General features: G+C 43.8%; 1 protein-coding gene across 2 annotated transcripts in view; it reads right to left on the minus strand.

The window, feature by feature from the left end:
- Positions 1-24,217, minus strand: part of PLEKHH2 (pleckstrin homology, MyTH4 and FERM domain containing H2) — a 237,060-nt gene that overhangs the window by 112,244 nt on the left and 100,599 nt on the right. For both annotated transcript variants that reach the window (XM_088477523.1, XM_088477522.1), the window contains exon 3: positions 4,067-4,129. In XM_088477523.1, the coding sequence (XP_088333649.1) occupies positions 4,067-4,129 (63 nt within the window). The remainder of the gene's footprint in view (positions 1-4,066; positions 4,130-24,217) is intronic.

Consider the following 24,217-nt stretch of genomic DNA (forward strand, 5'->3'; position numbering starts at 1 on the left):
AGGAGGTTAGAGAAAGAGGAAGATGTTTGGGTGAGAGAGGCAGGAAGACAGGGAATAGGGAAAAGAAAGGATGGGAGATATAGTGTATGTAGTCATTATCTCGACAATCACAATGTCGACAGTCAAAGGGTTATATTTACTAAAATGCAGGTTTTTAGAAGTGGAGATGTTGCCCATAGCAACCAATCAGATTCTACAGTAATTAACATTTATCTAGCCCCTTCTAGAAGATAATAGCTAGAATCTGATGGGTTGCGATGGACAAAGACTCTACTTCTAAAAACCCGCACTTTAGTAAATATACCCCAAAAGGTCAACACCATAATGTCAATTGTCATTATGTCAACATAATAAAAATGTTGAAAAATGAAAACACAATTCGATCCTCCACCAGAGAGTGTGGAATATTTTTGAGGGCTCTATTACCATATATTATAATAGATATTATTTATGTTCTGGTCATCCTACTTACAGGAATGTATTCATATAGAAAAAGTTGCTGTTGAAATTCACACAACATTTGTAAATATAATCCTGTAATCAGGCGGTGCCACCAATCCCTCTACTTATAACAAGTATTCATAAACGAAGAAGAAAAAAGAATAGAGTACTATTATATGGTGCACTCTTTATCGCCCAACTACTCCACACTTAATTCTGATAATTCAATAAGTATTTAAAATATCAAATCTTTATTGGTATAATATTAAAAACTAATATATAAGGGACACCAATACGGCGAAATATAAAAACAATAGTATTATTCCTAAACAGGAATAAAGATAGTATAGTGAATGATATCTATGAATAAAGTGAATTAAAAAAATATATCCAATTGCCACTGTGACATGTTATCCATATTATATACAATGAAATAAATCTCTTCTCTGGGTATAATATATCTCTATTCCTCAGTGTGTAGTATCAATAGCTGTCTGAGCACCTTGTATATTAACTCAGAAACACCATAGGTCTGTGTTTCCCTGTTTGCTTCAATCCACAATGTTGTAACCACTAGTGCTATTAAACAGACTCTATCCAACTGTGTCTTAAATTGGTTACTATTGTAGCTGGGAAAATTAACAGATAAATGTTATAATGATATTGCAACAGTTATTGCCTATATCCAAATTCTCCTACTCAGAGGGAACTTATAAATATTATCTGCAAATTGTAGATATATTACATACATTAGCACATTATATTCTCCATTTAAATAATAATAGGAGAAAAAGGAACTGGACAAAAAGCAATCCTGTTTTATGAAGTATATACTGTGAATAACAGATCTATTTTTATATATATTCAGGTCTTTGGGTTCACAGTCTCTATAGGATGCAATTGTCCACATATATGTAGAGTGTAATTAAGAAAAGTTCAAGAGATATACTCATAATGGTCCTTAAATTGTAAGTCTGACTGTAATACATCAATCAATATTTGTATATTATGTGCCTCTCTTCATCCACGTATTCATTGCGGATAAGGTATTCAATGTATCCGATATGGCACAATTGTCAATATTACAGTTCAGTATATTATAAATGGTCCATCAATTTCATCATTATATCTCATACATATGTAACTCCACCTGTATGTTTATTGCGGATAAATAACTATAGCCAGGTTTTAAACATCAATGTGTTTCAAATCATAACATGTGATGATGATGCGATCAATCAGTCACATCTATATCATTATATATCACATGGACATATCTCCGTCAGTATATTTATTACGGAGAAGATATACAATATATCCGGAGTGAAACTGTAGCTGGCTTTTAAATTTCAGTATGCCACGAGTAATCACTGACTATATTATCCCTTATCGTGCATGTATATCTCCGCCTACGTGCTTATAACGGTGGAGGTGCAAACGTCCCCAGAGTAAAGCTATGGTCAGCTTATGAGAGCTCAATATTTTATCGATCACAAGTTAATTCATAACATTTTCAAACAGTGGCATATTGGAAACGCCGACGCGCGTTTCGCCTACGGGCTGCTTTATCAAGGACTTACAATTTAAGGACCATTATGAGTATATCTCTTGAACTTTTCTTAATTACACTCTACATATATGTGAACAATTGCATCCTATAGAGACTGTGAACCCAAAGACCTGAATATATATAAAAATAGATCTGTTATTCACAGTATATACTTCATAAAACAGGATTGCTTTTTGTCCAGTTCCTTTTTCTCCTATTATTATTTAAATGGAGAATATAATGTGCTAATGTATGTAATATATCTACAATTTGCAGATAATATTTATAAGTTCCCTCTGAGTAGGAGAATTTGGATATAGGCAATAACTGTTGCAATATCATTATAACATTTATCTGTTAATTTTCCCAGCTACAATAGTAACCAATTTAAGACACAGTTGGATAGAGTCTGTTTAATAGCACTAGTGGTTACAACATTGTGGATTGAAGCAAACAGGGAAACACAGACCTATGGTGTTTCTGAGTTAATATACAAGGTGCTCAGACAGCTATTGATACTACACACTGAGGAATAGAGATATATTATACCCAGAGAAGAGATTTATTTCATTGTATATAATATGGATAACATGTCACAGTGGCAATTGGATATATTTTTTTAATTCACTTTATTCATAGATATCATTCACTATACTATCTTTATTCCTGTTTAGGAATAATACTATTGTTTTTATATTTCGCCGTATTGGTGTCCCTTATATATTAGTTTTTAATATTATACCAATAAAGGTTTGATATTTTAAATACTTATTGAATTATCAGAATTAAGTGTGGAGTAGTTGGGCGATAAAGAGTGCACCATATAATAGTACTCTATTCTTTTTTCTTCTTCGTTTATGAATAATAAAAATGTTGTCATCTTCAAAATGTCAACACAGCCGATATGTCGACCATGGAATGTCAACACAGTCAAACTGTTGACAATAGGAATTTTAGGGTTAGAGGTTAGGGATAAGCTGAAAATTGCATGTTGACATTTTGACATACTTACAAAACTCTTCTCTGGGATCAGCCCAGAGAGGAGATACTGCCGACAGCCTGCGATTTGCGGGTCCGTGTATAGGGGATGGGGCTAAATGACGCGATTTGCACCATTTTAGCCCAGATCCCTCCCTACGGAGGGGACGGGGCTAAATTACGTATACACCCCCTCCTAACGGACCCGCAATTTCTCCGGAAAATCTCTCCATCCTGCGCACTTCACTAGGAAGTGGGCGGGTTACGAGAGATCTGCCTACTCTTCCAGGGTGTGGGGGGGCTAAAATCGGGACCCTCCCGCAACTTTCAGGAGAAGTTTTTACATGTCAGTGGTTGTTGACATTGTGGTGAAGGTAGACATTGAATGTTGACATAACATACAGAATCCAGAGACACAGAACTACTGAACACTACAGTGACAGAGCTGCGCTAACAATGCTGAAAAAGAAACCAACATCCTCACTCTGGGCCTGATTCAGACATGCTCGCGAGCGCCGAGCGCTCGCAAGTGGGTCGATGTTGCCCAAGTGTGCGTGCTCACGGCGCAGGCGGCTCCGTCGCGCGCATGCACGAGACCCGAATAATAACGGCCAAGCCGTCGTTATGGGTCTCGCACCAAAGGGGGCGTGCTGTCGATGGTGATTTGGTGGGCGTGCCGGGGGCATGGCTGCCCAGACGGAGGCGTTCCCATGGGAACGCCTACCGTTTGGGGCCGGCCTCACTGACATCACTAGTGATGTCAGTGGGGCACTAGTGATGTCAGTGGGAGTGCTTTTGGCTCTGATAGAGCCAAAAGCACTCCAGGGCTTGTAGCAGCGAGACCCTACCGCAAGGGTCTTGTCGCAAGCGCGATGGTCTTGACCATCGCGCCCATCATTTTGGCCGCTCGCTATAGCTGTGGGTGGTCACCCACAGCTATGCGAGCGGCCAGGAGGCCGCTCCAAAAAGTAAGGGGGGTCGGCCCTGATTCAGAGCGAGCGCTCTGTCAGAGCGTCCGGCTCTGAATCAGGGCCTCTGTACTATTACATATATCATCTTAAGCTTTACAATAAATAATAAGTGTACAGTAACAATTACCTGCTCATAAGCTTTCTCTGCTCGTCGGTTTGCATCAATAACTTGTCTCTCCAGCTGCTGCATCTGTACAAGGAGAGATGAGTGTTGATTATTTAATGACCATTTCTACAAACATGCTTTGAAGTTCTGGTAATGGATTGTGACATTATCAATAGTCTTTTAATTGAGATGAAAGCCTCTTACTGATACATGCCATGCATGAAAGATTATGAAGGACTGCAATTTGCAATTCCTGTACATGCCAGAAGCCAGATGACCTGAATGTAGGAGCAAAGTGTTTCACGAAAACATATTCCGCAGCACTTTTCCGAGAATATTTCACCATTCACATCGGTCCCTGCCCCAGTGGAGCTTACAATCTAAGGACCTGATTCAGAGCCGCTCGCTAGTTGTGATCGCTCGCCCCCAGAGTATGCAAATTTGGCAAAGTGATGGCATGGCAGGCGCTCGCTCGGAAAGGCATAAGCACGCCCACTTTGTCTTGGCGAGCGATCACTTTGTTTATGCAGGCGCCCATTAGCGTATGTAGAGACGCCCACTAGCGCACGTCATCTCCAGGAAGTGTATTAAAACATTGGTACATCAAGGACCATCGGAAGGGCTCGCAGCACTTGTGGTTCCCTTACTTTACCGCAAGCACTGCGAGGATTTCTGTGTAAAAAAAAGGCTGGTGACGAGTACTATGACGCTGTCTGTAAATTATGCACGCCTTAGAAACGGCGCTGCAACACTCAGGCACGCCTGCGTTCGCACCTCCACTCCCCCGTTATTAGTGTCCTGCCCTGTTACCACCCACAAACGGCCTCTCCTGTCACTCATTACACTGGGCTGTCTTTGCTTGGCGAGCGATCGGATTCCGATCGCTCTGAGTAGTTCGCGCGCGTGCAGTACGAAGCATGCGCATGCGCGGTCGCTTAACATGGGCCGCGTACGAGTGAGCTGCCGCTTGCAACCGGGGGTCATAGAGCTACTAAGTTCCCTACCACATGCACACTATGCACCAATCAGATTCTAGTTGTTTGTCAGGAGCCGATTAACCTACAAGTAAAGCGCAGTCCGTGTGTGCGTCTTTTGCCAGTCGCACATCTGCGACTTCATGCTAATACTGCTACAGCCTTTCCATTATGTACATTCTAGCTTATGAACGTGCAAGGACTGAGAAACCCACTTCAAGGGTCTACAGATGTTGCAATCATGCTAGGTGAGTCTTGAGACGTCATCACCATCATCAGTCGCACCATCGATTCTTGCACTAGCCCTATACTAGGTACAGATTCTCTCTCTGAGTATATCCTCACTCAAACAGAAATGGCCAGATAAATTCCTGTATAATTCTGTAGTTGAAATCAAGGGCCCCAAATCATTATAAGGGTGGAATCCTTAACACTTGACTTTTGTAATGGATTAGAGGTAGAGTAGTACCACAATCAACACTTGGTCAAAGGGGAAGTAGCAGAGATGGAGTATTTTAATCTCCATGTCATAACTCCTCTGAACATATCACTACAACTGTCCTGATCAGATAATCAATAATAATGATTGGCTTGTCGTCTATTGCGCAGATGGGCATACAGGAATATTGCTCCTGTCGCATCGGGAGCTCCTCTTAAGCTAGCCGTCTGGCTTCAATGTAATTTTTATTTTAATAACCAAATTAATTATATAAGAGGGTTTAAAATTCATCTTCAATAAGAGGCTGGCGATTTGTGTTTGGACACGACGACAATAACAATTGTCGTTTTGGAGCCCAAAACCCACAGTGATGTCGGTAGGTTTTTACCAAAAAAAAAAAAATCACTAGGGGCAAAATGTAATAGCCTGGTGGTATGGACTGTTGTTCCAAGGACTACTTACTCAATCACTGCCACTTGATGCCGTAAAACACCAAACACCAAAGCCTGGATGCATATGGACAGGACATCCTAGGTAACGTTAACTGCTCTCCAGTAAAGAAATAATGCCTGTTTAGATCTCAAGTTCTGGTTTGGACATTTCTGCTCAGAAGCTTTCCTGGATTCATGGGATAATGGCTAATTTGTGGATGAAGCTTTTGTTAAAAGATAGCAGCTTCCCATTATTTCTCTAGTACTCAATATAATTAGCAAATATATGCAATTCTTGAGTTACGTTTGTCCTGGCTCCAACATCATCCTGAAATTAATTCTAACACCACTCAATTTCTGAAGTGGAATCTTCCTGCTTTGGTACTCACCTTGATCCAATCATATCCACTCCATTGGCCACCTTTGATCTGCAATCTTCCTTTCACTCTGTATTCTTCTTTCACAGTGTCATCTATTCAATTCCCATTCACCTGCCTGAGCCAGCAACTGCCAGCATGTCTTCTCATTCTCCTGCCTGAGCCAGTAACTGCCAGGGTCCCTTCCCATTCTCCTGCCTGAGCCAGTAACTGCTATGGTGCCTTCCCATTATCCTGCCTGAGCCAGCAACTGCCAGGGTGCCTTCCCATTCTCCTGCCTGAGCCAGCAACTGCCAGGATCCCTTCCCATTATCCTGCCTGAGCCAGCAACTGCCAGCATGTCTTCCCATTCTCCTGCCTGAGCCAGCAACTACCAGGGTCCCTTCCCATTCTACTGCCTGAGGCAGCAACTGCCACGGTGCCTTCCCATTATCCTGCCTGAGCCAGCAACTGCCAGGGTGCCTTCCCATTCTCCTGCCTGAGCCAGCAACTGCAAAGGTGCCTTCCCATTCTCCTGCCTGAGCCAGCAACTGCCAGGTTGCCTTCCCATTCTCCTGCCTGAGCCAGCATCTGCCAGAGTGCCTTCCCATTCTCCTGCCTGAGCCAGCAACTGCCAGGGTCCCTTCCCATTCTACTGCCTGAGCCAGGAACTGCCACGGTGCCTTCCCATTATCCAGCCTGAGCCAGCAACTGCCAGGGTGCCTTCCCATTCTCCTGCCTGAGCCAGCAACTGCAAAGGTGCCTTCCCATTCTCCTGCCTGAGCCAGCAACTGCCACGGTGCCTTCACATATCCTGCCTGAGCCAGCATCTGCCAGAGTGCCTTCCCATTCTCCTGCCTGAGCCAGCATCTGCCAGAGTGCCTTCCCATTCTCCTGCCTGAGCCAGCAACTGCCACGGTGCCTTCCCATTATCCTGCCTGAGCCAGCAACTGCCAGGGTGCCTTCCCATTCTCCTGCCTGAGCCAGTAACTGCTATGGTGCCTTCCCATTATCCTGCCTGAGCCAGCAACTGCCAGGGTGCCTTCCCATTCTCCTGCCTGAGCCAGCAACTGCCAGGATCCCTTCCCATTCTCCTGCCTGAGCCAGCAACTGCAAAGGTGCCTTCCCATTCTCCTGCCTGAGCCAGCAACTGCCACGGTGCCTTCACATTATCCTGCCTGAGCCAGCATCTGCCAGGATCCCTTCCCATTCTCCTGCCTGAGCCAGCAACTGCAAAGGTGCCTTCCCATTCTCCTGCCTGAGCCAGCAACTGCCACGGTGCCTTCACATTATCCTGCCTGAGCCAGCATCTGCCAGAGTGCCTTCCCATTCTCCTGCCTGAGCCAGCATCTGCCAGAGTGCCTTCCCATTCTCCTGCCTGAGCCAGCAACTGCCACGGTGCCTTCCCATTATCCTGCCTGAGCCATCAACTGCCAGGGTGCCTTCCCATTCTCCTGCCTGAGCCAGCATCTGCCAGGGTGCCTTCCCATTCTCCTGCCTGAGCCAGCAACTGCCACGGTGCCTTCACATTATCCTGCCTGAGCCAGCAACTGCCAGAGTGCCTTCCCATTCTCCTGCTTGAGTAAGCAACTGAAATGACTTATTTCTCATTGCTTATACAAACTACTTTGAAGCTGATTCAGATTTGGGAATCATTCCAGAGTCGGCGCCATTCACATCGGAGCTGGGTCTGCAGTGACCCGACTCATCCGGTGTTGATGTGGACGCTTGGAGATGATGCAATCTCCAAGCGCCACTGAAGTCGGCCAATAGGCCAGCGTGCGGCGTGATCCAGGTCATTGTGACCTGGATCGCACCATTTACACTGCAGGGTGGCACAGGAACGACCCGTGGCCAACCCTGCAAAATACCCAAGCCGGATCTCCGGGTCCCTGGCCTCGTGTAGATCCATTCACACCGACAAAAATCCCAGGTTTATGTGCATCACCTGGGATTTTTAGCACTGTGTAAAAGGGGTATAGGATAGAGCAAGTAACTTTATACAGTGGCAGAACTGCCGGAGACAATGAAGCCAGTTGCCGCCGGGTGCCAGCCCTGAAGGGGGCAACTCCTTCATAGTCACCCGTTCCGTACTGTTCTTGCAATGCTGTGGACAGAGGAGCCATCCACGCTGACTGAGCCCCGATCAGCATCAGTTGTGCTCCTCCTCCATGGCCTGCTCTGGACTGCACTGGTCATGGACGTCACATAATATGTGACCGCGACTCTCCCTGACCCTGAGTGACTGACGAGTCGAGAGAGAGACAGTGCGGCAGGCCCGTGGGAACACTAGGAGATATAGGAAGTGGATGGAAGTTGGGAGAGGTTGAGAAGTGGCTAGTGTGACTGAAAAACATTATAAGTAAGTGTAAGCCCTAAGGGGGTGGGGGAGGGGGAGGTTCTAAATAAAGTGATATATTTAAAGAAAATTTTTTTTAATCACTGTCATGTCATGTTGAATCATGGAAAGTGTAGAGCACGATAGTGTAAATATAGTGTAATAATGTCTTTAAGATAGGTCAGATACACCTCCAGTGCCCAATATACAGTATATGATATATATATCTATGTAATGAAATTTATTTTCTCATTTACATAGCACTGGAGGTGTATATAATCTATCATAAAGACATTATTACACTATATTTACACTATCTTGCACCAGAGTCCGGGGGTAGATCTTTGGTGGAGCAACCTCCCGGCATGTGATGCAGTCAGCAGCAGAACGGGCATTTTGTGATTTGCAGCCCTGCCACTATGGCAGTCTAACAGTATCTTGATTTAAACTCCACATCATGTGGTTTTCCCCTCCATCAGGGGTATCAGGAGGACTCCCCACCCCACATATCAGGTGGTTTTAGCCTCCATCAGGAGGACTCTGAGCCTCATGCTAATTGCACTATGCAGGTCACTATCTTATTTGTGACTAATGCATAGCCATACAGATGTGTCCACATGCATCTATCCTCCGTGTGATACATAACGCGTGAGCACAGAGTGACTCGGTAACGCAGAGCATCTCCTCATGCAAATTTTTACGTTCATATGCGTCTTATTTGCACAGGGCGAATAGGGCGCACAGCAACTTCTGCTGATTAAAATGATCTGCAGCATGCCTATACTCTGTGTGCAACTGAGGCTGTATCTGCATGCAAAATGCTACATTACAGTGTCAGCGGCTGTGAGGGGGGGCACCAAATTATATCTTGCCTCTGGGCGTCTAGGATGAACTTACGCCACTGACTGCATAGACACCATATACACAATCCTAAAGAGTTCTACCATATTATTTAGTCCTCTAAGAGAACAACGATGTAGGCCCCAATATATATCTTCAGATGGTGTTAACCATTGTAGCCTATAGGCTACCTTTTCATCGGAGAGGGATCTATGGATCCCTACAAATCATCCCATACTGTGCCCATGCCACTATCCAGAGAACTTTGACAGACTGTCCTGAAAATACATCTGTTATTGTTGTGCATAACAGTGACAACAGATAAAACGTTGCTGCGTCTTAACTAGACCACCTAGTCTGAGTTACCAATTTAGGATAACTGGTACATATAGTATGGAGGTGAATGTAACCCTGTTTGTGACTGCAGATTGGTTAAGTTTAGTGCCTCCACCCAAGCTATTTACTGTTATAATGTAGTATGGGTCCACTTGGGCAAAACCCACCTAATTACTAAATTAGTGTTGCGTTACATAGAAACATCATTTACCTGCTATCTGTATAATTCTTCTCCACTGAATTCACTCTTTGAAATATCTCACCTAAGGATTATTAAGTAAATAACACCACAGTACAAGTTTCTTTTCTATATTTTGTGATAACTTTCAAACAGAGTTTTAAAGGTTTCGTACTACTAACATATTGAATAACACATGTTTATGTTGCAAATATATTAGAATAGTGGTTTTAATACAATCAACCATACTCTTATTATTAATATAGTAATTTATATTATACCTAGCAAATAGCTAACAGGATAAATAGCCTGTATATTATTACATACAAACACTGAAAAACATCACATATGAAATTATTTAGAAAAGTCTATGAATGAGTCTATCACACAATAGGCAGCCTGTGGCGTGCCTTTAGTCCTGCATCAGGGAGTAATCCCAATTTGTATTTAACAGAAGGATGTCCGCTGCTATAGTTCGCTTAGACTGAGCAGTATTTAGTTTGCTATATGTTCCGGGTAGTGTTTTATATCATATCCTGAGGACGGGTGCCTTTAGTACAGTAAATGTGCTTCTCCTGTCTCAAGTCCAGAATCCCGTTTAATATTGGCAACTATTGTAGCGAATCACCTTTTAAAGTTATTTTCTTTTGAAAACAGAACCTCAGTAATATTGCTACTACAGTCTGCTTTTTAAGGATGTCTCATGGTCCCAGGGATTAGTTAGTGTAATAATGGTAATCTAAGCCAGAAGGTAATATCTCTGTAAATGCAATCACTGCAGGTCTAAATTAATCCAATCTCTCCCCCAGCACTTCTCTCCATTTGGCTATTATAAAAGTTTTATAAGAGTGACTCCTTAGTGTTTGTTATTAACTGGGCTCACCACCTCCGCGTATAGCTGCTCCCAGCTGACTCCTTATGTCACTCAGGCAAATCTCTAGCAGCTGCCTCCGCCTCCTGCCTTCCTTCAGCTGTACTGAGCTCCTGCGTCACACAGCTCCCTGCCTGAACTCCACTATCTCAGTGGCCAGATGCTGCTGCGGCTACTCCTCCGATCTGACGCTGATGCTGTCAGCTTAGTGCAGATGCTGCTCTGCTCACACTGGCCTGACTGAGCCTGTTACTCCATCTCTGCTGTCATCTCAGCTCTTAAGCCAGACAGCATGGAGGTGATCAGGTCAGTCAGCACTGGAGGGGGATCAGGAGACTGGCAGTTACTAGACTGGCAGTTACTGCTGCTGCAGTGGCATTTATAACCTTGCTGACCTGTCCATGTGCTCTTTCTAGAACTATCCCTCCATGCAGTGTATGAGGTGCAGTAAATCACTTTCACTGGGGCCATGTTTCACCCCTTCACACTGTACATATAATAATTATACACAGTCATATTAAACACATACAGATACAATACTATCTTAAAGATGTAATATACACACATATAGTTCTGTTTTATTTTACATATTTTACACCCTATATGGATTATCCCTCTTTCTCATACTTATTAAAGGGTGTTACACTCTCCCCCTGATGCACAAACAAGGAATTTGAAAAGAATCTTGTGAGTGCATCAACAACTTCATGTATTGTAACTATGCCCCTTTTACAGTACTATTTTTTTCCTCTTATACCCATTTACTGTACATTCTATCTCCACCCTACATTTCCCTCATCCACCCAAAGTAAGGCCACGAAAAGACTATATTGGGATAGATTATGCGGGGTACTTCAACGGGTTGTCCTAAAGTGTCATAGGTTAACATCATCGGAGGCCTAACATTCCTCTTTGGTCGTAGAAAGGTCTCTACCTTCCCTAAATCATTTTCAGTTTCAAAGGATTCCTCACCCAGACTCCCTGAATCCTGTAATTCCAACTGAGGCGCTTCTAACGGAGAAAGTTCATAGAGTGTCACCATTGAGGACTCATTGGTATCTTCACTCTCATTATCTCTCCCTAATAGCTCAGGAGAAAACAATTCTCTTCTTTGTTCAATATCAGTAGGTATGTTGACATCCCTTGAAAATGGGGAATCACAGTAGTAATAACCTCCTTTTTCCTCACTGTGGGAGAGGTCACTTTCTGTAACACATTCCTCATCCTTCCCTCTTTTGCTACGACAAACAGGGATTGAAGAGTTTTGTTTACTTTCAAGCCCTGGCTGAAAATCTAAGAGAAGTCTAACTTCCCGACCTATATGCAATAAATGTTGCCGATGATAGGTTTTAATTGGGCCAGAAGCCCCTTCCGGCCTAATCTTGTAAGAGGGGGTCTCTGGAAGCTGTTCCACAATCTCATATGGTTCAGGATTCCATCGGTTGCTCAGTTTGTGTTGGGAAGAATGTCCTAAATTCCGAACCAGAACTCTATCCCCTGGTAACAGTAAATGTTCACGAACTTTAGAATCATAGTGCACCTTGTTCTTTTCTCCTAATTTCTTAGCTGCTCTTTGTGCAAGTTGGTGTGCCTCATGCAAATCTCTCCTTAATTGCTCCACGTATTTTGTATGGGGAATACAGCCAGCTCTTCCTGTGGTGGTTCCAAAACAGACATCTATTGGAAGACGGGCTTCTCTTCCGAACAGCAAGAAGTAAGGGGAATACCCCGTGGCCTCATTTTTAGTACAGTTATATGAATGTACCAGCAAACTAATGTACCGACTCCACTGAGATTTCTTACTAGGATCCAAGGTACCCAGCATATTGAGGAGGGTGCGATTAAATCGCTCTGGCTGTGGATCTCCTTGGGGATGATATGGGGCGGTCCTAGATTTCTTGATACCACATATGTCACACATTTCTCGTATGATTTGACTTTCAAATTCACGCCCTTGGTCCGAATGTATACGAGCTGGCAACCCATAATGAAGGAAAAACTTCTCCCACAAGATCTTGGCAACTGTAATGGCCCTTTGGTCTCTCGCTAAATAAGCTTGCGCGTAGCGAGTGAAATGATCAGTGATCACTAATATGGATGACTTTCTATCCTCTCCAGACTCTATAGCCAGGAAATCTATACATACTAAATCTAATGGGCCATCAGATGAGATATTCTTAAGCGTTGCACTCTTTGTTGGCAAAGTCTTACGGAGAATACAGTTGCCACAGTTGTTACAATAGCGAGTCACATCTTCTGCCATTTTAGGCCAATAAAACCGATCTACAATCAATGCAAAGGTCTTGTCTATCCCAAAATGGCCATGGTCATCATGCAAAGATTTAAGTACTATGGAGTGGTAAACTTCTGGTAACACCAGCTGTTCTTTGACTTTTCCCTCCTTGGAAACTTTCACCCTATATAACAGTCCTCTCCTGATCTTGAGAAGGTTAAACTGTCTACAGAGTAATCGAGCTTGGGGGTTATCAGTAGATATCAGTGGAGGATGCTTTAGACCTTTTATCACAGCTTGTCTAACTTCTTGAATATACGGATCTGCTTTTTGCTCAACTTCTAGTTGACTGCGGCTTATTCTTTGGAGATCTCCCATCTCTACCTTAGATAGCCAGCAATAAGCTAATGGAAGTGCCTTTCCTGTGGCTCCTAACACTTCAATAAAATTCTTAGCTATTTGTTTAGCTGAGCTTTGGTGGCATAATCCTCTTACTTCAGAGGCTGGCACCTCTATCCATCCTTCCTCTTGCGTACCATCCGGTTCTTGTTTCAATCTGGACAATGCATCTGCATCAATGTTACTTGTCCCTGGTCTATATTTTAAACAAAAATTATATACTGACAGGGCTGCCAACCACCTATGCCCTGTGGCATCCAATTTAGCCGTTGTCTGAACATACGTGAGGGGGTTATTATCGGTGTGGACCTCAAAGGCCACACCATACAAGTAATCGTGTAATTTGTCTACCACCGCCCATTTTAAAGCTAGAAATTCTAGTTTATGAGCGGGATAGTTCCGCTCACTAGGTGATAATCCTCGACTGATATAAGAGACCGGACGCAATTGAGTGTCATACAGCTGGTATAAAACTCCCCCAAGCCCTTCAAGGGATGCATCTATATGTAGAACATAAGGTCGGGATGGATCAGCGTATGCCAAGACTGGTGTATTGGTAAGGTGTTCCTTCAATTCTAGAAAGGCTTTCTCACAATGTTGAGTCCAACGCTCACCAAACTCCTCGTTAATCCGATAGTAAGCACCTGGGTCACTTTTCTTATATCTAAGAGAAGATTTTTTTAAAGGAGGATACCCTTTAGTGAGGTTAGTCAAGGGCTTTGCTATTTTAGAAAATTTTGGCACAAATCGCCTATAGTATCCACAAAATCCTAAAAAGGAACGTAATTCTTTTAGTTTGGTCGGCCTAGGCCATTCTTTCACTGCTTCCACTTTAGACGGATCAGCAGCTATTCCCTCTCGGCTGACAATATGGCCAATATACTTTACAGTTTTCTGACATATTTTACATTTTTCTAAAGATAGCTTAAACCCGTGAGCAATGAGACGATCTAACACCTTTAAAAGCCGCTGATTGTGCTCCTCTAATGTCTTACCAAATACAATGATGTCATCAAGATACACCACCACTTCTCGGAGATGCATATCTCCAACTGTCTTCTCCATACTCCTCTGAAACGTGGCAGGAGCTCCCTTGGTTCCCTGGGGCATTCGTAAAAATTCAAAAAACCCCAATGGACAGATGAATGCAGTCTTCTCAGCATCTTTAGGATCCATCAAGATCTGATAAAATCCACTTTTTAGATCTAGCACTGAAAACCACTGACTACCCTGTAGGCAATCCAAGGCCTCATCCACCCGTGGTACTGTGTATTGATCTGGTACAGTCCGTTGGTTAAGTTTACGGTAGTCAATGCACATGCGTACCTCTCCATTCTTTTTTCTTGCGACCACTATAGGTGAAGCAAAAGGGCTTTCCGACTCCCGAATGACTCGGCTGTCTAATAATTTTTTCAAATGCTCTCTCATATCTTCTAAATCAGCTGGCGCCAATCTACGGGATCTTTCCCTAAAGGGAGTTTCGTCGGTTAAACGAATTTGATGGGACACATTGGTGGATAAACCCAGATCCCACTCATGCTGTGAGAACGCAGCATTCCGCTGTATGAGATCCTTCACCAACTTAGATTTACTTTCATCTGGGATATCACTCCCTGAAAAGCACTCTTCAATGTCATGTTGTGGGCTGTATTTGGTCTTGGCCTGCACTTCTTCAATTTTCCGATATGCCTCCAGGCAGGAGGGATGTATATGTAAGGAGTTGGCATAGGCTGTCCCTCCCACTTCTCGACACCACTGCGCCAAAGTTTTGAATAAATTTGCATTGGTTCCCAGAATGACGGAAGCCTCTCTTTCCTCTCCATCTGATTCTGGGCAAATTAAAGCCGTGGTATGTATTTCTCCATTCACTCCAGCTACTTCCAAGGGAAATTTTAATGTAATAGGTATGTACCCTAGATATGGGTAACTATGATCACTTAATCCCCATAGGATAAGACCTGACAAGGGTAATATAGGAATATCATCCAAATGATGTCTATACCAGTCCTCGAATATGATGGATACCTGGGATCCGCTGTCTAACAAAACAGTACATGGGTTTCCATTAACAAATGCTGGTATCAGTGGAGCCGGTCCCATCAATCCCTCAGGCACAGAGTAGCTGCCACTGTAACTCCCCATCACTTCCTGCTGATTCTTTAGGGAGCCGATGCGGGGTTCATCGGTCTCCCACTGGCGTTTCCCGATGAGTTCCTGCCTCGACTAGCCCGAGAGCCTTCTTCAACACCGTTCCATCTCTGATCACATTCAAACGCTCTGTGGCCAAGTCTTCCACAGCGAAAACACCTTTGCTGTCTAGTAACCCTTCCTCTTTCAGCAGTATTCATGGGCGTAGTTCCAGTGGGTGTTTTAGCTGCGTCATCTTTCTTCTTTATCTCCTCTTTCAACTGAAATGCTAGCTGCCCAACTTGCTCTCGTAACTCTTCTACTACTTTAGCTAAATGTTCAATAGGAGCTGTTGTTGTTTCATTCGTTTTAGGTGTCACCATTTTAACTTTTTTTTCAGTCTTCTCTCGTGCTTCAACTAGAGCTTCTTCCTGTTTAACTTCCCTCATTAATTGCATAAAGGAAGGAGGTTGTCTGCTGACTGTAGTGTATCTCAGCCGCTGAGCGATTGGATCAGTGGTAAGAGCCCCTTCTATCAACTGTTGCATCCTTTTATCATTAACCTCTTCTGTTGTCATTCCCCCCTTTTCAACAATTTGATGAATGATTTTGTCAATGCGATACAGATATGCTGTCAACTTCTCCCCCACCTCTTGGTAAGTATGCCGCAACCGATACTTAAGATCATCTACATTCTCCATTGTCCCAAATTCTAATTCTAGAGCTGCAAGATAATCTCGGAAACTTATAGTAGGGTCATCTCTCCGAGTGGCATTTATTACTTCCATAGCTGGGCCCCTTAAACTTTCTACTATTCGTTGTTTTTTTATTGCATCAGGACACTGCCACTCTTCCGGCAACTGATGTACGGTGTCTTTCCAAGCTTCATAGCTGTCTTCTCCAGTGGGTACCGGCCGAATCCCAGAAAAAATCCTCAAGCGTCTATACCCTCCCTCATGATGAATTCTCCCAAATTCATCTACTAGCGTCTTTACAACAGTCACCATCGCATTGTTCTGGTTTGTATTAGCATTAGATCCTTGGTCAAGAGTATTACTCCTCATATTCTGTAAATTCTCCCCATTAAAGGGTGTGGAACGATTATGAACAGATTCCCCTGCCCCTATACCACTGCTTGGCTTTTCAACTGGCCAAATAATATTCCACTTCTGTCCATCTCCATCAGGAGTGGGTATCCTAACAGGAATCATATCCCTTTCCAGCGGTTCCTTGGTGACTACTAATGCAGCGCACACTACTCCATCAATTTTTTCCCAAAAATCTACCACTCGTGGCTCTTTGATGCCGTACAAATTCTCAACAGCTAATACTATCTGAGCACTCCGAACATCGCTCAGATTCCCCCCTAGGGCTAAGCAGTTCAGTGGGGGGACACTTTTCCTTTCACACCACTCTAAAATATCTTCCCTCTTTATTGACGCCATACCTTGATAGTAAACAGAAGATACCCCGAGGCTTCCCTGTCTCACTTTTCAGATCTCAGCAGTGCCTCCAGTTGTAACCCTGTTTGTGACTGCAGATTGGTTAAGTTTAGTGCCTCCACCCAAGCTATTTACTGTTATAATGTAGTATGGGTCCACTTGGGCAAAACCCACCTAATTACTAAATTAGTGTTGCGTTACATAGAAACATCATTTACCTGCTATCTGTATAATTCTTCTCCACTGAATTCACTCTTTGAAATATCTCACCTAAGGATTATTAAGTAAATAACACCACAGTACAAGTTTCTTTTCTATATTTTGTGATAACTTTCAAACAGAGTTTTAAAGGTTTCGTACTACTAACATATTGAATAACACATGTTTATGTTGCAAATATATTAGAATAGTGGTTTTAATACAATCAACCATACTCTTATTATTAATATAGTAATTTATATTATACCTAGCAAATAGCTAACAGGATAAATAGCCTGTATATTATTACATACAAACACTGAAAAACATCACATATGAAATTATTTAGAAAAGTCTATGAATGAGTCTATCACACAATAGGCATCCTGTGGCGTGTCTTTAGTCCTGCATCAGGGAGTAATCCCAATTTGTATTTAACAGAAGGATGTCCGCTGCTATAGTTCGCTTAGACTGAGCAGTATTTAGTTTGCTATATGTTCCGGGTAGTGTTTTATATCATATCCTGAGGACGGGTGCCTTTAGTACAGTAAATGTGCTTCTCCTGTCTCAAGTCCAGAATCCCGTTTAATATTGGCAACTATTGTAGCGAATCACCTTTTAAAGTTATTTTCTTTTGAAAACAGAACCTCAGTAATATTGCTACTACAGTCTGCTTTTTAAGGATGTCTCATGGTCCCAGGGATTAGTTAGTGTAATAATGGTAATCTAAGCCAGAAGGTAATATCTCTGTAAATGCAATCACTGCAGGTCTAAATTAATCCAATCTCTCCCCCAGCACTTCTCTCCATTTGGCTATTATAAAAGTTTTATAAGAGTGACTCCTTAGTGTTTGTTATTAACTGGGCTCACCACCTCCGCGTATAGCTGCTCCCAGCTGACTCCTTATGTCACTCAGGCAAATCTCTAGCAGCTGCCTCCGCCTCCTGCCTTCCTTCAGCTGTACTGAGCTCCTGCGTCACACAGCTCCCTGCCTGAACTCCACTATCTCAGTGGCCAGATGCTGCTGCGGCTACTCCTCCGATCTGACGCTGATGCTGTCAGCTTAGTGCAGATGCTGCTCTGCTCACACTGGCCTGACTGAGCCTGTTACTCCATCTCTGCTGTCATCTCAGCTCTTAAGCCAGACAGCATGGAGGTGATCAGGTCAGTCAGCACTGGAGGGGGATCAGGAGACTGGCAGTTACTAGACTGGCAGTTACTAGACTGGCAGTTACTGCTGCTGCAGTGGCATTTATAACCTTGCTGACCTGTCCATGTGCTCTTTCTAGAACTATCCCTCCATGCAGTGTATGAGGTGCAGTAAATCACTTTCACTGGGGCCATGTTTCACCCCTTCACACTGTACATATAATAATTATACACAGTCATATTAAACACATACAGATACAATACTATCTTAAAGATGTAATATACACACATATAGTTCTGTTTTATTTTACATATTTTACACCCTATATGGATTATCCCTCTTTCTCATACTTATTAAAGGGTGTTACATGAATAACAAAGGACAATGGGAAAACCTAGAGCCCTCACTGCTCATTTATATATCTAAGGGACTGATTCAGACCCGCTCTCGAGCGCGTAGCGCTCGCAAGAGGGTCGATGGTGGCCCAGTGCACAAGCCCCATAGCGAGTGAGAACTTCACTTGCTCCAGGGCTCGCAACAAAATGGGGCGGCTGTCGATGCTGATCGACAGCTCGCCCCGCTTTGTAGGCTGGTAGGGGGGGTGGCTGCACAAACGGAGGCGTTCCCGAAGGAACGCCTGCCGTTTGTGGGCGGCCCTACTGACATCACTCGTGATGTCAGTAGTGGACTTCCTGCTCTATTAGAGCAGGAAGTCCACTCGGCATTGCGAGTGCTGAGACCCTACCTTAGGGTCTCCTCGCAATGCCGATGGTCGCGTTAATCGCCACCATCACCAGGCCGCTCACACAAGCTGTGGGTGGTCACCCACAGCTGTGCGAGCGGTCTGGAGGCCGAAACTTAAAAAAAAAAAAAAAACGCCCTGATTCAAGCAAATAGCATGCGCCTCTGAATCAGGCCCTAAGTGCACCAAGTGATAGTTTATTTTTTCAGCTCGCAAAGTTCAATCACCATCTAGTTTTTCATGAAGCAAACAATAAAATCAAAACTTCTACCTATTTAAATAGTATAGCACTGCAGCAACAGAGTGTAGATGGATCGAGGGCCCAGGAGACCGGGAAGAAAGGTTGTCACAGTCTAATCATGTTAATTGAACATATTTATAAAGTCATTTTCATAATATAATAATGAAAGATCATGGAAAAAGATTGAATAGCGAGAATTACATCACAAACAGAATAAGAAAGGTGACATGTGCAGGTGGCAGGGACATTTACAGGGACCAATGTTTTCAGGGACAAATCTGTAAATATAGAATAGTCCCTGGAAATTAGGGTCAGTTCTCAAATATACTCTCCATACAAATATACTATCCATACAACTATGGTTGGCTGTATTTCCCCTTCGTGCTAGGGACCTGGAAGTGATGTGAGGGTGGAAGTGCAGTTCCTGCCCATGACAGCCAGCTAATGAAGTACTTTGTCCCCACTTAAACAAGTTAGTTGTCCCCTCGTGGGCTCGCTGCGCTCGCCATTCTTCGGGCACGGTGGCTTGCTGTGCTCGCCATATTCCCCCTCTATGCCCATTTGGATGGCAGGGAATGACACTGGACACTGGCTGATGACGTCAGTCCTCTCCGTGAAGAGGATTTAGACATTACCATACAACTATAGCAAAAATCACAGTATATATAACACATTTTTAGCAGATAAATGTTTATATTTCATGAAATGATGTAAAACGCCCAGAGCTGAGGGGAATAATAACATCATTCTCATCGCAGCACAATAAATGTCTCACATATATGGTAATGAATGCAAGAGGTACAATGTAAACAGGGGGGAATAATACTGAAAGAAGTCTCTTGTACCAGAGCAGTCACCGTGAAACAGGTTTGCTGGGCCTGTCATCCATGGGGGATTTACTTCCCTGTCAGATAACATTCACTGTTTAAGTTAGAATTGTGCACAAATCAAATTCAAAGGGTTTTTTTTTTATTTTATTTAACAGCTCACATGCCTGACCTCTGTACATCACTCTGGAATTTTGCCTGTGAGGAGAGGTTATTACTCTCAGACAGCGACAGTTCCCAACTGTCCCTGCTTTTTAGGGAAGACATTAGAAGTAAACTGCACAGATATGGGTGTCCTATTTCTCAAGACAACCAATGTCTGTGGTTTTATAGTAACAGTGACTAGAGATCTGGGGGTATCGCCATGACAAACTGTAGCCATGTGTGTGGGTTTTGGCATACATAAGAATGTGGCCTGATGTGTACTCATTTTTAAATGGGTGATATTGGAAGTTACTGGGCACAACCACATACCTCCAGGACAGTCCTGACTTGAAAGCTCTGTACCACAGGAAGGTTGGGTTGGGAAGTACAACCCTTTTCTGCCATGGTGCACAGAGCATTCTATGGAGAGAGGAAAGGGATAGGAGTCAGTCCCAATCCAATTCTAAGGAAATGTTTGTGAACCTCAAAAACTTCATGTAACCCTCCCACACTACAGGGAGAGGAAACCGGTCTTTCCCAGTGAAGACGCGAAAGATACACTCCGCAAATATTGTATGTTCCACCACTATAATCAAATAAATTCAGAGAGCTAGGGCCATACTGTAACTAGGGGTGGGCGAGCGGTGCTGCTGCTCAGTGCACAGGGCGTATAGGGGGGGGGCAGCCCCGCTCGCCCACCTCTAGTTTGGATTATCCGGGTGATCAGCTTAGCCCTAGTCCCTGTGGCAAGTCATCACAGAGACGCAATGGAAGCTGAGCTTCACCCCCTGGTGCTGGCAGCTTTAGCGCCTTGTGACATCTTGTGACAGGAGGAGGATGGACTGCATTGTCAGGTTCCTCACCATAAAGAGCTTACTAAGGAGCCTGCAAAGTAGTGTTCTCCATTCAAGTTACAGTTGGCGAGGCCAATATATTTTTGTCATATTGCAGCTAACTTATTTGTGCATATGACATCCAGATGTTATTATTGCCAATATTTTACAGAGAAAATTTGTCATTCCCATACCTATGACCCGAGTACTGTGAGACATCAATGCTAGCCCCTGTCATAGGCAAAAGCAAGGGGGGATGGGGGTTTCTGGTTGCCTGGAAACCCCCCAGTCCACACCATGACCACAATAGAAATAGTATACTGTATAATACAATTTTACTTGTGCTGCATGTTCTCCTCAGTATCACAAATGAAATAATAACCACCACATTTGTCAGCCAACTAATGAATACACCTGTGCACCAACTAGGAGATCTGGAAAACATGTACTGTTAGGGAGGACACTGCTATAGAACGTCTATAGGGTTAATTATTAATACTGTTTTCCAGTGCACAAGGAGACCAATATGTACATCTATGTCCAGGGCAGTTCTAGGCTCTTCTGCTGCTCCCCCAGACTCTTGGTTTGCTCCCTTGCTCTGGAATGGTGCCCACACGTGAAATGAAAGCATTCAGCTCAGACAGGAAGGCCCTACTGCCACATCTAATGGCTTACTGTGATCGCTGGTCCTGTATATGGTGGAATTATGACATACACTACACTTTGTATGACGCATATTAAAACTGGTTAAATGCTAATTATGTCCTATTCATGGATTGGCCACACTCACTCTAGAATCAAGCCTTTGGAAACCCCCTTCTAGAAATCCTGCGTTTGCCACTGTCTGTGCTACCATTTTTACCATTAAAAGATTAAAGATAATATCACCATATTCAGAATAGCAATTGAGTTCAACATGCAGGTTTCTTCAGTGATGACCATGCAACTAAACCAACTAGCCAAACAAAGGCCCGTATTCAATTTGAGGCGAAAAGTCCGGGACTTTTCGCCTGCTGGACTTTCGGCCTACATTGCGTGTTTTGGGGGAAAACACTTTCTGTGCGCGCGCGCTTTACACCCTATTCAATTTCAAAGGACGCAAAAACGGCACCCGGCGAAACTGAAACAGGCGAAAAGTCCTGTCATATTTGGGGAAATCAGCCTGACACCCCCCCAAAAGATGCACTGATATTGGGGATCACTATGGATACCCCCGAATAGGCCTGCTGAAGGTATTTAGGGTACTAAATAGGTTCTAATTAGCGTCATTGCATAAGTGGTGAATAATAGCATTTAGCAGTTTTTTTGTGTGAAAATAACTAGTCCCAGTAAGTTTGTGGTACCTGAAAATGGGGGGTAGCATATTTAAAAGTTGCTAAAGTGAAGTTTTAAAAATCGTGAAAAATCCACCTGCCGCATGCACCTGCAGTTTGACGCAGTTTACCTTTGGGGGACTGTATTAAGGCTGCACGGGGGTACCCGCAACATTGCACCCCAAAACCCCAATTCTGCACTTTTTTCCCAGTGCTATTCATAGGCGAAACTTTTCCGGAGGTCCATTGCATTGACTTTCCGCCTAGGTGAAAAGTCTTTGAAATTGAATACGGCAAAAAATTTGCACCTGGCGAAATGACGTCACCCGCAAAACTTTTTCGCTGCAACGGACTTTTCGCCTCAAATTGAATACGGCCCATAGTCAGAAAGGGTGAGTCAGTATTTTTTGTTCCTAGAAGAACATCTGTATGATACAGTATGCCAATCTGGATGTACAGCCTGATGCCCGGGCCAGAACACTGACTCAAGAAAATACACGCATACAGTCTATTATTATTGCTCAGAGCTGCCAAGATATGCCAGCCCTTTTGTATTCTATTCGAGGAAATTGTGGAAGTATCAGCATTGCCTGGAAACAGAAGATACAAGCACAGCAAAAAGTGGGAAAAGCATCACAAGATGTTTAGGTAAAAACTATAATGCATCAAGTTTTATTCACTGTTCTAGATTGTGTTTGGATGTATTAGTCATCTCATTTTGAGTTCTTTTTGAAGATAAGACTGCAAACGAGATGCAGTTATTGTCCAGACCTGCAAATCCACTGAGTCTCCCCATACAAGACAAGTTAGTAACATATCACACACTTACAAACCACAAAATATGCAGAAGTGCAATCCATTTGTATTAGCACAAATCTGCCTTCTCTCAGTATGAGGGATAATGAAGAGGGGAACATATAATAGGTTGTGATTTAGCTACAGTGATTAACAGCAGTTGTGATAGTTTTTACTAAGGGGCTTTTAACTTTAATGAACTTGCCAATTAAAAAAAAGAAAAAAAACACCCTGCAAAATTGCGGAAAATCTTAAACTGTTGTGTGTTTGGCTTCTCTCCACCTCAAACGGGAGGCAATAGGAAAGCCGACTGCCTAAATACCGGCAGCTGGCTTCCCGACTGTCATATCCCGTCAAGGATGAAATGCCGGGCGTCTAAATGTAGACGCCCACATTTCCCCGATGCCGGGAGACCGGCGCCCGACATCCCGATCGTAGTTCTCCCTATCAGCCGCGGGGGGGGGGGGGGGAGGGTTAGGTTTAGGGCTCCCGGGGGGGACTTAGGGTTAGGCACCCCCCCGGGAGGGTTAGGCTAGGGGGAGGGAGGGTTAGGGTTAGGCACCCCGGGGGGGACTTAGGTTTAGGCAGCGGGGAAGGGGGTGGTTAGGGTTAGGCACTTAGAGGGGGGATTAGGGTTAGGCACTTGGGGGGGAATTTAGGGTTAGGCAACCCTAAGGAGGGTTAGGGGGGTTAGGTTAGGTTAGTAGATACTCACCTCTCCACGATCGGGATTTCCAGCGCTGTCGGGCTTCCGCTGCTTCGAACTCTGCTCTTGTCGGGCTGCCGCTGACGGCCATGCGGCCGGCGGTATTTCATACCCATTCTCCTCAAACACCTGCTTCTCCATATCCTGGATATTCCTTACTGAGCTCCCTGCTTAGATATTGCTAGCCAGGGGCAAACGCAGGATTAGAAAATATTATAAATAATCTATCTATTGAAACCGCCAACCCCCTGCAAAAGTT

Source organism: Taudactylus pleione, unplaced genomic scaffold (assembly GCF_031769625.1).
Source record: "Taudactylus pleione unplaced genomic scaffold, aTauple2 ptg000201l, whole genome shotgun sequence".
NCBI lineage: Eukaryota > Metazoa > Chordata > Amphibia > Anura > Myobatrachidae > Taudactylus > Taudactylus pleione.